Genomic DNA, 14,470 nt, shown 5'->3' with positions numbered 1-14,470 from the left:
AACATGATGTCATAATTTAATAATTTCTTCTTACCAAGTCATTGTTCTAGAATCATTGAATTCAAGGTAAAGAAATAAACACATTTTAAAATATATGTGTTCTTTTTTTAAGATTTATTTATTTAAGAGAGAGAGCAAGCATGTGAGCACAAGGAAGGGGAGGGACAGAGGGAAAGAATCTCAAGCAGACTCCCTGCTGAGCCCCTCATGGGGCTCAATCTCACCACCCTGAGTTCATGACCTGAGCTGAAATCAAGAGTCGGATGCTCAACCAACAGAGCCACCCAGGCGCCCCATACATGTATTCTTTGCAATATAAAACCAAAGCATAAAAAGGAAGGTAACAGCTTAAAAGCAAATTCATGGGCAATAATATATCCTATATTTTAAAAATAATTTGATGTTTTTCCTGAGGTGGCCACAAAGAAGCAGTGCAGACAAACCAAAAGAAGGGGGGGGGGGGGACTGTTGCTTACTTGCAGCTGAAGAAAGTAAGGAACACTTGGCCTCAGATTCTGGTAGTGTTTCTTGCTGGTTTTTTGACTCATGGATTTTTTCCTCCTCTTGGCTGGGCGTTGCTGACATACCCATTGGGTTTTCTCTGCCAACTGAAATTAAGATTTTAAAAGATGTGATCCTCTCAAAATCACTTGTTTCTTCTCAGAAAACTCACCATATGTTCAGCTATGCAAGTTTAAGTTTTGCTATTGTCTCCATTTCAATGCCTAGTCAAATCTTTTCACTCTACATTACATAGTTACCAGAAAATGACTTTTTATTCTTAGCAGCAGGCTGGCATGAATGGTATTCCTATAAAATCTATTCACTGCTTTGTAAATCCAAGCAATAATTTAACACCACAGTATGAATCAAATAACTTATTCAAGATGTTTTTCTTATACATTCTAAACAGAAACTCCTTTGATAATCTGGTACTTTGCCTTCCTCAGAAAGGGAAACTGACTAAAACATCACTCAAACAACACTTTATGTTACCTTACCGAAATATGAAAATCAAAGAAATATACATATACATATAAATGAAGAATATATTAGCCATTTTTCTGCCTTTCATTTAGAAGCAAGTGTTTTGGTATTTTGTTCAGGAATAGATATCTCCAGCCTACCTGAATAATGATTCTAATTTTATAGCTGATGAGTGCTATTTGTGTTTAGGATTTCACAGTTTAAGTTGTTTGTGTTTCATTCTTAGGGTTCAGACATAGTTAGAAACCTCATCCGCATCAAAAAATTATATAGATGTCTGCTTTTATACAATAATAAATAATAGCAGCTACTTCTTAATACCATAATTGCAGTCAATAATTTAAGATGACCCATAAAATACATGTTGGCATGAGACGGCATAATGATCTCATAAGTTAACAGAAATCAGCAACACTTAATCATATAGAGTGATGGCAATGACTATACAACACTGGTGTCTGAAGAACTGAACTGCCCATGATCATATTGTTATATATACATATTATCACAAAAATATATATTATACATATAACTCCTTATAATTATTTGATATTATATAATTTCAGAAAATAATAATCTTTTAAACACCAAACTCCTTATGTAAACATAAGTTTTTCCATATGGCTTATTTACAATGCAATGCTTAGACACTAGAGATTGATGCTAATAAAGGAACTTTAAAATTTTAAAAGGAAGATCAGAAATAACTAGAAATATCTCCACTGAGGGTAAATGAACACTTAAAGAGGAAATAATAAAAAAGATTCCTAAATATAATTCACCATCCATTTTTTATAGTCCATTAAGGGACCCATAATTAAGGGATTACATTATTTACAAATAATGCAGAAATCCAGGATTCACAAAGAGAACATAAACTCTCTCCCAGGCACTGCCATAAGCATAAGAACAAATAAATGTATAACGCATGGCTTTGGACAGAGGGATAAAAGATGGCGGAGGAGTAGGTGAACCCTTTTTCAGCTGGTCCCCCGAGTTGAGCTGGATATGAACCAGACCATCATGAAAACCCATGGTATCAGCCTGAGACGCAGGAAGATACATCTGGATCGCTACAAATGAACATCTTCAGCGCTGAGTATTGAGGTTTGAAGCGGAGAGCTGTGAATCCTCGCACAGATATCAGAAGATAAAAGGGGGAGGGAGCCGCCACACTCAGTGCAGGGAAGCAGTAGCCACCTGCACTGGGGAGCGGGCTGACAAACTGGCACCTCCGAGAAAGCAGACTGGGACTGTAAGCCCAGGAACGCGCGCATCCAGACTGACAACCAGAGCTCCGGAGCACACAGTTGAACTAAACTGAAACCAAGAGCTCGGGAGCACACATGTGACCAGACTGAAAACCGGCACTGTGGAGCTTGCGTGAACCACACTGAAACAGGGAGCTCGGGAGCATGCACGGGAATGGGGCTCAGCCGGCGTTGTCAGAAGCACAAAGGACAGAGACGTGCCAGCCCTGGAAGTGAGGGCTGGGTCACTGGCTGTGGGGCACATAACCCAGGATGCTGCAGGCTTTTTGGCAGCACCTACAGAAACAGAGTTAAAGTAGCCAAGAGAGCTCAGTGGAGAGTGGACTGCGATCTCTCTGTTCTGAGACAGAAGCTAGGATATGGCCACTGCTGCTCTGACTCTCAGAAGAGTCACAGAAAAAAAACCAGGGAAAGCCTCCAGAGAACAAAAGCCTGGAAATACCAGCTCACATTGTGCCCAACCCCATCCCCCTTTGCAGGGGACAGGGTGACCCTACCCAAACAGGGTTGCCTGAGTATCAGCGCAGCAGGCCCCTCCGCCAGAACACAGGCTAAAAAAGCAAGAAGCCCACATCCCTACGGTCCCTATAAAACAAGTGCACACTACCTAGGTCCTGGTCAATAATTTGGGCTCTGGGCAACCCCACAACCTCCCCTCATCAGAATGACGAGGAGGAGAAATCCCCCCCCCCAGCAAAGAAAAGATAATGAGTCTGTGGCCTCCGCCACAGAACTGATGGATATGCATATAACCAAATTGTCAGAAATGGAGTTCAGAGTAACAATGGTCAAGATGGTGTGTAGACTTGAAAAAAATATTAACAAAAATATTAACGAGAATATAGAATCTCTAAGGGGAGAAGTGAGAGCTAATCTGGCAGAAATGAAAAATGCTATGAATCAAATGCAGTCAAAACTAGATGCTCTGATGGCCAGGGTAAATGAGCCAGAAGAATGAATTAGAGAATTGGAGGATGGGATGGTAGAAGAGAAAGTTAAAACAGAAACTTGGCACAAAAAAATCCAATCTCAAGAATGTAGATTATGGGAGATTACTGACCCAATGAAATTCTCATTCCAATGTCAGAATCATCGGCATCCCCAAGGGGGTGGAGAAAGAGAGAGGTCTAAAAGAGATACTTGAACAAATTGTAGCTGAAAACTTCCCTAATCTGACAAAGAAAACAAGAATTCATGTCCAAGAGGCAGAGAGGACCCCTCCCAAGGTCAACCGTGGCAAAAGTACACCACACCACCTCATAGTGCAATTTGCAAATATTAGATCCAAGGATGCAGTATTGAAACGGCCAGGGTGAAAAGATTTGTCATGTACAGAGGTAAAAATATCAGAATAATGTCAGACCTGTCTACACAGACCTGGCAAGCGAGGAAGGGTTGGCAGGGTATTTTTAAAGCTCTATCCGAGAAGAACATGCAGCCAAGGATCCTTTACCCAGCAAGGCTGTCATTCAGAATTGATGGAGAGAAAAGTCCCTTCCAGGATGGGAAGAATCTGATCAAATTTGTAACCACCAAACCAGCCCTACAGGAGATATTAAGGGGGGTTCTATAAAAGTAAAAAGGCCCCTAGAGTGATACAGAACAGAAATTTACAATCTATAGAAACAAAGACTTCACAGACAACATGACATCATTAAAATCTTATCTCTCAATAATCACTCCCAATGTGAACAGCCTAAATGCTCCCATAAAATGCCACAGGGTAGCGGATTAGATAATAAGACATGGCCCATCCATTTGCTGTCTACAAGAGACTCATCATGAACCTAAAGATACATCCAGACTGAAATGAAGGGATAGAAAACCATTGTTCATGCCAATGGACTTTAAAAAGAAAGCTGGGGTAGCAATTCTCATATCAGACAGATTAGATTTTAAACTAAAGACTATTGATAGAGATACAGAAGGACACTATATTATTGATAAAGGATGTATCCAACAAGTGGATATGACAATTATAAATATCTGTGCCCCCAACAGAGGAGCAGCTAGATACACAAGCCAACTCTTAACCAGAATAAAGAGACATATAGATAATAATATGTTAATAGTAGGGGACCTCAACAGTCCGCTCTCAGCAATAGACAGATCACCTAAGCAGAAAATCAACAAAGAACATCGAAAACCGGGGATGTACTGTATGGTGACTAACATAATATAATAAAAAATCATTATTAAACTAAAAAAAATAATAATAATAAAAAAAGAAAATCAACAAAGAAACAAGAGCTTTGAATGACATACTGCACCAGATGGACCTCATAGATATATACAGAACACTATACCCTAGAACAACAGAATACCCATTCTTTTTAAATGCACATGGAACTTTCACCAGAAGAGACCATATACTGGGTCACAAAACAGGTCTCAACTGATGCCAAAAGACTGAGATTATTCCCTTCATATTCTCAGACCACAATGCTTTGAAACTGGAACTCAATCACAAGGAAAAATTTGGAAGAAACTCAAACACTTGGAAATTAAGAATCATTGTGCTTAAGAATCATTGGGTAAAACAAGGAATTAAAGAAGAATGTAACCAATTTATGGAAACCAATGAGAATGAAAACACATCAGTCCAAAACCTATGGGACACTGCAAAGGCAGTCCTAAGGGGAAAATACATAGCCATCCAAGCCTCACTCAAAAGAATAGAAAAATCTAAAATGCAATTTTTATATTCTAACCTTAAGAAGCTGGAGCTGGAACAGAAGAACAGGCCTAACCCACGAACGAGAAAGCAGTTGATCCAGATTAGAGCAGAGATCAATGAATTGGAAACCAGGAGCACAGTAGAGCAGATCAAAAGAACTAGAAGGTGGTTCTTTGAAAGAATAAATAAGATTGATAAGCCACTGGCCAGACTTATTCAAAAGAATAGAGAAAGGACCCAAATTAATAAAATTATGAATGAAAGGGGAGAGATCATGATGAACATCAAGGATTAGAAACAATCATCAGAAACTATTAACAACAATAAATTAAACAACATGGAAGAAATGGATGCCTTCCCAGAAGCCTATAAACTACAAGTCTGAAACAGGAAGAAATTGATTATTTAAACAATCAGAATAATTATGAAGAGATTGAAGCAGTGATCAAAAGCCTTCCCAAAAACAAGAGTCCAGGGCCTGATGGATTCCCAGGGGAATTCTACCAAACATTCAAAGAAAAAATAGTACCTATTCTTCTGAAGCTGTTTCAAAAAATAGAAACAAAAGGAAAACTACCAAACTCATTCTATGAGGCCAGTCACCAGGCAAAGACCCCATTAAAAAGGAGAATTACAGACCAATTTCCCGGATGAATATGGATAACAAAATTCTCAAAAAGATCCTAGCTAATAGGGTCCAACCATACATTAAAATGATTATCCATCACAACCAAGTGGGATTCATCCCTGGGATACAAGGGTGGTCCAACATTTGCAAATAAATCGGTGTGTTAGATCACATTAACTTAAAGAGAAGGGACAAGAACCATATGATCCTTTCAATTGATGCAGAAAAAGCATTTGACAAAATACAGCATCCTTTCCTGATTAAAACCCTTCAGAGTATAGGGATAGAGGGTACATTCCTCAATTTCATAAAAACCATCTATGAGAAGCCTACAGTGAATATCATTCTCAATGGGGAAAAGCTGAGAGCCTTTCCCTTAAGATCAGGGACACGACAAGGATGCCCACTCTTGCCGTTATTATTCAACATACTACTAGAAGTCCTTGCAACAGCAATCAGACAACAAAAAGGAATAAAAGGTATTCAAATTGGCAAAGAAGAAGTCAAACTGTCCCTCTCTGCAGATAACATGTTACTGTATATGGAAAACCCAAAAGACTCCACCCCCAAATTACTAGAACTCATACAATAATTCAGTAATGTGGTAGGATACAAAATCAATGCTCAGAAATCAGTTGCATTTCTATACACGAACAATGAGACTGAAGAAAGAGAAGTTAGGGAATCGATTCCATTTACAATAGCACCAAAAGTCATATAATATCTCGGAATTAACTTAACCAGAGAGGTAAAGGATTTATATTCTAGAAACTACAGAACACTGACGAAAGACACTGAAGAAGACACAAAAAGATGGAAAAACATTCCATATGCATGGATCAGAAGAATAAACATAGTTCAAATGTCTATGTTACCCTGAGCAATGTACACTTTCAACACCATCCTGATCAAAATACCAATGACATTCTTCAAAGAGCTGGGAACTAAAATTTGTGTGGAATCGGAAAAGACCCCAAATCGCCAAGGAAATGTTGAAAAGGAAAACAAAGCTGGGGACATTACATTGCCTGATTTCAAACTACACTACAAAGCTGTGATCACAAAGACAGCATGGTACTGCCACAAAAACAGACACATAGACCAATGGAACAGAATAGACAACCCAGAAATGGACCCTCTGCTCTATGGTCAACTAATCTTTGACAAAGCAGGAAAAAACGTCCAGTGGAAAAAAGACAGTCTCTTCAATAAATGGTGCTGGGAAAATTGGACAGCTATATGCAAAAGAATGAAACTTGACCACTCTCTCACACCATACACAAAGACAAACTCCAAATGGATGAAGGACCTCGATGTGAGACAGGAATCCATCAAAATCCTAGAGGAGAACATAGGCAGCAAACTCTATGACATCGGCCACAGCAACTTCTTTTATGACATGTCTCCAAAGGCAAGGGAAACAAAAGAAAAAATGAACTTGTGGGACTTCATCAAGATAAAAATTTCTGCACAGCCAAGGAAACAGTCATCAAAACAAAGAGACAACCCACAGAATGGGAGAAGATATTTGCAAATGAAACTATAGGTAAAAGGCTGGTATCCAAGATGAATAAGGAACTTCTCAAACTCAATACATGAGAAATGAATAATCAAAGCAAAAACTGGGCAGAAGATATGAACAGACACTTTTCCAATGAAGTCATACAAATCGCTAACAGACATATGAAAAAATGTTCAACATCACTAGCCATCAGGGAAATTCAAATCAAAACCACCTTGAGATACTACCTTATGCCAGTTAGAATGGCAAAAATTGACAAGGCAGGAAACAACAAATGCTAGAGAGGATGTGGAGAAAAGGGATCCCTCTTACACTGTTGGTGGGAATGCAAGTTGGTACAGCCACTTTGGAAAACAGTGTGGAGGTCCCTCAAAAAGTTAAAAATTGAGCTACCCTATGACCCAGCAATCGCACTACTGGGAATTTACCACAAAGATACAGATGTAGTGACGAGAAGGGCCATATGCACCCCAATGTTCATAGCAGCATTGTCCACAATAGCTAAATCATGGTAGGAGCTGAGATGCCCTTCAACAGATGAATGGATAAAGAAGATGTGGTCCATATATACAATGGAATATTATTCAGCCATCACAAAGAACGATTACACAACATTTGCAGCAACATGGATGGGACTGGAGGAGATTATGCTTAGTGAAACAAGCCAAGCAGAGAAAGACAATTATCATATGGTTTCACTCATTTATGGAACATGAGGAATAGCAGGGAGATCGGTAGGAGAAGGAAGGGAAGAATGAAGGGGAGGTAAACAGAAGGGGGAATCAACTACGAGAGACTATGGACTCTGGAAAACAAACTGAGGGCTTCCGAGGGGAGCGAGGTGGGGGATTGGAATAGGCCAGTGATGGATATTAAGGAGGGCATGTATTGCATGGAGCACTGGGTGGTATAAGCAAACACTACATCAAACACTAAGGATGTATTGTATGACTAACATAACATAATAAAATAAATTTTTTAAAATCAATTAATGTAAGGACTTTTAGGTCAATTAAAATATTTTTAGATACTGGATATATGCTATTATACATTTGTCCAAACCCACAGAATGTGCAATACTAAAAGTGAACCAAAATGTTACCTACAACCTCTGAATAATTATGATGTGTCAATGTAAGTTCATCGATTTTAATAAATGTCCATCTGGTGGGGAATTTTGATGGGGAATGCTATGCACTTGTGGGGCAGGAGATATAATGGGAAATCTCTATACTTACCTCTCAATTTTTCTGTGAACCTTAAACTGTTCTTCAAAAAGAAGTCTTTAAGAAATCTTGCTGAAAAAAATTTCACCATGAGGAACTCTTCCTTTCTTTAATAATCATAACCACAAATACTTGTATAGCACCTACTGAGTACTAGGCACTATTATAATCATTTTATATATATTAACTCATGTAATTCACACACCAGCACTGATTTAAGATACCCTTCATTCTCATTTTATAGAGAATGGACATTTGATACAAGTGCTGTCAGAGGACACAACTAGCAAGAGGCCTAAGCAGGATGTGGATAACTGGTAGTCCAGTCTCAGCCTATGAGTGAAATATCCTTGCCTCTCTACCCTGCTGCACTTTCAAGCTTCTAGCTGTTAGGTGAGTGAACCCAGTCAACAAGATTTTGTCATCACAGGCAGGGCAGAGCAGTGACCTCCATGTGATTGTGAGCCTTGTCAGACCAACCAGTGTATAAATATACTTATATCAAGTGCTGGTGCCTCTAAGGAGAACAGAGCCATGATTCAGGGGTACATGCTTGGGGACAATAGGTAACTTCCCCACAGAAAGCTCTCTACTCAAGTCTCCTGAAATGCAACCTTACTATGCTCTTCCTACAATGATCTCTTTCCCTATCGAAGTCCCTTTATTGCTAAGAGTGCCTGACAATTTCAACTCTACCTTCCTGAAAACTATAAAGAAAAGTTAATGTTGTTTAAAACAAAACAAAGAAACCTACAGAGCCAGGCTCCTCTATATCTGTATTGAAATACAAACAACTGAAAACTCTCAACAGTTTTAAGGGGATATTTGTTGTTGTTCTTGATATAGGGCAGGCTCAACCTATCGTGTGTGTGTGTGTGTGTGTGTGTGTGTGTGTGTGTGTAGTCTGGTTAGACAAGATTCTAAAAACAATGAAGTGATTTGGAGAACTACTATAAACTTTTAAGTAAACATTCTGCTGCTCTTCACAAAACTAACATAGCGTTCCTTAACTTTGAGTCATTGGTACCTTTGAAAACTAAGGGTCATGAGCTTCTTCCCACTTCAACTGCACACTTATATATATTTGCCCACAATTTACTTACTCAAAATATGTTTACTCAATTTCAAAATGTTCACAGATTCACACTAAAAGTTCTTACTGTAATGCAATGCTTTTATTCTCATTTACAGATGACAAAACAGAGGTTCAGAGATGTTAATTAATCTAATTGGGACATACTGCTAGCACATGAAAATAAAACCCAAACATTCCTAACACAAACTCTCACTCATTTTATGCTACATCATTTATTTGTTCAAAAACCTACTCTGAGCCAGGCACTGCACTGCATCCCGGGAATATAATGGGAACCAACATTACTATTTAGTACTCAATGATTAGGAAAGTTTCAACAAATGCCACAGGATAGCTTGTAACTCAGTAGACAGGAGGGACCTCAGGGAAGCACTTAAAGTCCATGCTAGTCATCAGAAGGCCAACGTTAATAGACAAAGCTTCAAAAGAGGTTGGGTTGTATTCTTTCAACTGAACATCATATAAGATGTTAAGTTCTCATAGATGTCATAAGAACTCCAAACTTACTGAAAATCCATTTGGGTGGCTTATTTTTCATTGTTATGAGAAATAACAGGACCTAATAATTTGTTAGTTTTCTGCTTAATATCGGGTGCAAGAGTTTCACATACTTTAAATGGAAAGGTTTGGAAGAAGAGTGTCAGCAAGTTTAGCTCAAAGACAAGCCCTACTTAAGCAAGACATTTTTATGTGTTTGAGTTAGAAAAACCTATTCTTTCTTTCCTCCTGTGTTTCCTTTGCATTCACACAGAATACTTCACTTCTGACACTTCTGATCACCAAATGTGTAGGAGCTTTTGCCATATCAAACAGCTGTGCAACGCCAGCTGAGTGTCCTATAATTTAATTCAATTCTGACACTATCTACCTGGAGATAGCATCAGATCCCACAGGTTAAGGACTCAGTTCCACAAGACCATCCCTCTCTTCAGATGCTAATCCCAAATCCAGGTTGTTAACAGTGCTTCTGACCAATCACCTGTAAATTGAAGATTCCCAGAACCCCTCCTCAAGTTCAGTTAATTTGCTGGAGCAGCTCACAGAACTCAAGGAAATACTTACTTATGTTTGTCAGTTTATTAAAAGATATAACAAAGCATATCAATAAAGGTCAGATGAAAAGATACATAAGGGGAGGTCTAGGAGAGCCCTGAGTGCAGGCACTTCTGTCCCCATTGAGTTAGGGTACCTCACCCTTCCAGTATGTAAATGTGTTCACTGACCTAGAAGCTCCCCAAACCCCATATTATTGGGATTTTATGGAGGCTCCCTCACAGGCATGATCAATCTTTAACTCTGTGCCGAGCTTTTCTCCTGTCTCTGAAGGATAGAAAAATGGAGTTAAAAATACCAAACTTTGGGAGTGGCTTCTTTTGGGTTTTCCATATAGAGTATCATGTCATCTGCGAAGAGAGACATTTTGACTTCTTCTTTGCCGATTTGAATACCTTTGATCCCTTTTTGTCGTCTGATTGCTGTTGCAAGGACTTCTAGTACTATGTTGAATAATAGTGGTGAGAGTGGGCATCCTTGTCGAGTTCCTGATCTTAAGGGAAAGGCTTCCAGCTTTTCCCCATTGGGAATAATATTTGCAGTAGGCTTTTCATAGATGGCTTTTATGAGATTGAGAAATGTACCTTCTATTCCTACACTCTGAAGGCAAAAATAGACAAGGCAAGAGACAACAATTGTTGGAGAGGATGTGGAGAAAGGGGATCCCTCCTACATTGTTGGTGGGAATGCAAGTTGGTACAGCCACTCTGGAAAACAGTGTGGAGGTCCCTTAAAAAGTTAAAAATTGAGCTACCCTATGACCCAGCCATTGCACTACTGGGTGTTTACCCCAAAGATACAGACGTAGTGAAGAGAAGGGCCATATGCACCCCAATGTTCATAGCAGCAATGTCCACAATAGCTAAATCGTGGAAGGAGCCGAGAAGCCCTTCAACAGATGACTGGATTAAGAAGTTGTGGTCCATATATAAAATGGAATATTACTCAGCTATCAGAAAGAACGAGTTCTCAACATTTGCTACAACATGGACGGCACTGGAGGAGATAATGCTAAGTGAAATAAGTCAAGCAGAGAAAGACAACTATCATATGATTTCTCTCATCTATGGAACATAAGAACTAGGATGATCGGTAGGGGAAGAAAGGGATAAAGAAAGGGGGGGTAATCAGAAGGGGGAATGAAACATGAGAGACTATGGACTATGAGAAACAAACTGAGGGCCTCAGAGGGGAGGGGGGTGGGGGAATGGGATAGACCAGTGATGGGTAGTAAGGAGGGCACGTATTGCATGGTGCACTGGGTGTTATACACAACTAATGAATCACCGAGCCTTACATCAGAAACCAGGGATGTACTGTATGGTGACTAACATAATATAATCAAAAATCATTTAAAAAAATTAAAAATAAAAAAAAATACCAAGCTTTGAATCATGGCTTGGTCTTCCAGGGGCCCACCCAGAGTCATCTCATTAGAACAAAAGACGCTTGTCATGCTCTTATCACTTAGGAATTTACAAGGGTTTTAGGAGTTCTGTGCAGGAACCAGAGTATTGAGTATGTGGAAAAGATCAATATATTTTCCATTATCTCACACTGTTCTCTAAATCTTTTGTTACACCTTTGTTTACCCAATCTGGCAGGAAATTCAGTACTACCCAGAAAAGTAAGAGAAAATGTGGATAAAAGTAAAGACAAATAGTCACACAAAACAGAATTTTCAATGGTGCGTATCAATACAGCAAACATGAGCCTTTGTACAGAAACAATTCTTTGTGCTTTTTGTTGTTGTTGTTGTTGAAATGTTCACAGCCTAATGATCAACTAGAGTCAAAATAAATCCCATAAAGGAGTTGTTGCAAACAATTCTGCAGCTACACTTTTCATTACAGTCCTGGGTGGGGAAAATACAAACTTGATGTGGAAGCCAAAGAGCAAGTGGTGTATACATGGATTTCTTAAACATCATGGTACGTGTCTTGTGAAAACAGGGAAGTATTACTAGAAAGTGTATTTTAAATAAATGTTAGTGCTTTCATACCTTTCCTCAGAATTCCTAGGATTCATGATGCTTCAATAAAATTTCCAAAGCAGTATCTCCAGCATTAAAACAGGAAGTTGCCTCAGTATATTTAGCAATAATATCTTTAGGGTTAACATTTCATGGAATAGTCTACTTCTGTACAAATGTTGACATTTATGATACTGGTGATGAGATTCCCTATATTAATGAGATCTTCTTGGTCAATCTGGGTGTCTATAACAGCAGGGAGAGAGAACTACTAGGCAAACTTTCAGTGTCAACTTTTTCCAAGATTCTGAGAATACTAACAGGTAACATATAGAACACACTACCTCAAGATAAGCTAAACCCTTAATATGTCAGCCAAGGCCACAAGAGATCAGCTGACTTATAGTAATGTTCCAAGGATTTTTGATTGAAGGCCATATCAACAAGTGTCTCATATATAATAACGCCACTTCCTACAAAATGGGTTCTCTGCCTTTAATTCTATTAATTATTTCTTCCTACTGAATCCATGAGAGACAGAATCTTACCCCTCACTTTCCATGTCTCTATCCGAGCTCTTGAATTCTCATACAATGACAGATACATAATGAGCTGTACAAAACGTACTGGGCTAAAACATCACATCAACGCAAAGTGGTGGTGTAGTCATTTTTACAGATTGAAAATAATCAGTGAGAGGGGTGCCTGGGTGGCACAGCGGTTAAGCGTCTGCCTTCGGCTCAGGGCGTGATCCCGGCGATCTGGGATCAAGCCCCACATCAGGTTTTTCCGCTATGAGCCTGCTTCTTCCTCTCCCACTCCCCCTGCTTGTGTTCCCTCTCTCACTGGCTGTCTCTATCTCTGTCGAATAAATAAATAAAATCTTAAAAAAAAAAAAAAAGAAAAAGAAAATAATCAGTGAGAAGGTATGTAGCTAAGAATTTTAAATTTCCTTTTAATTTGAAAGTCTGTAATCCTTTGGAATAAGCCCTCAGGGGTAACACTCTTTATAGAGCTGACATCTATAGCTTTACAGTATGTTCGAAAATCTTCCCATTCATTGTCTTTCAGTGAAAGAGATACTTGCAATGAATGTCTAGTACTCACTTGGAACTTCCATAATCTAACAGACAAAATACCGTGATTATCCTCATGGGTTAACCCAGATAGGAACAGCTTGTTGATCACAGGAATTTGCATCTAATAAGGACAACTTGCAAGATCTCAGATTGATAAACAGTAGCCCAAAGTCAGGCCAAGAGGAACCTCCCCATAGCCAGGACAAATAGTAGCTTCTGGGCAATTCCTCACAGAATTAACAACTAGTGCCAAAATACGCTTCTCATTTCTGAGACTGCTAGAGTCACTATGGCACATCCAGATTTAAGAAGTCTATTGTTATTGAAATTGAGGGAACACTTTCACTTCTGGTAATTTATGCTAGGAAAAAAATTTCAGATCCATGTAAAAAAAATGTATGTACATGAATGACCACCCCAACCACAACTACAACAACAACAACAAAAACAACAACAACAACAAAACACACACAATAAAATAGCCAACATTAAGGGATTGGTTAAATAATTTGTGGTAAATGCAGTAATAAAATTGAAAATATGGTGTAAATCTGAGTATTGATGAAAATCATTTGTTTTTTAAGTAAAAAAGCATACAAAATTGCTTTTTATATTTAGGACTGAAGTTCTATATTTTGTTAAAATATGCTTGTAGGGGTGCCTGGGTGTCCCAGTTGGTTAAGCATTTGCCTTTGGCTCAGGTCATGATCCCAGGGTCCTGGGATCAAGTCCCACATCAGGCTTCTTGCTCAGAGAGGAGCCTGCTTCTCCTTCTCCCTCTGCCGTACCCCCTGCCTGTGCTCTCTCTCTTAACCTCTCAAATTAATTAATTAATTAAAATTAAAACAAATATATAAATATATATACTTTTAGTATACCTAGACATGAAGATAGATAAATATATAACACACACACTTCCATAGAAAAAAGTCATGAAAAAATGTACATCAAAATGTAAA

The 14,470-nt window shown here is 38.7% G+C and overlaps 1 protein-coding gene across 1 annotated transcript in view; it reads right to left on the bottom strand.

The window, feature by feature from the left end:
- The window catches only part of RP1 (RP1 axonemal microtubule associated), a 345,533-nt gene that overhangs the window by 138,888 nt on the left and 192,175 nt on the right, over positions 1 to 14,470 (bottom strand). Inside the window, exon 17 of the mRNA XM_044390380.3 lies at positions 477 to 608. Within this exon, the coding sequence (XP_044246315.3) occupies positions 477 to 608 (132 nt within the window). The remainder of the gene's footprint in view (positions 1 to 476; positions 609 to 14,470) is intronic.

The sequence above is a fragment of the Ursus arctos genome, unplaced genomic scaffold (genome assembly GCF_023065955.2).
Source record: "Ursus arctos isolate Adak ecotype North America unplaced genomic scaffold, UrsArc2.0 scaffold_6, whole genome shotgun sequence".
Classification (NCBI taxonomy): Eukaryota; Metazoa; Chordata; class Mammalia; order Carnivora; family Ursidae; genus Ursus; species Ursus arctos.
This window is presented reverse-complemented; position numbering and strand designations above follow the sequence as displayed.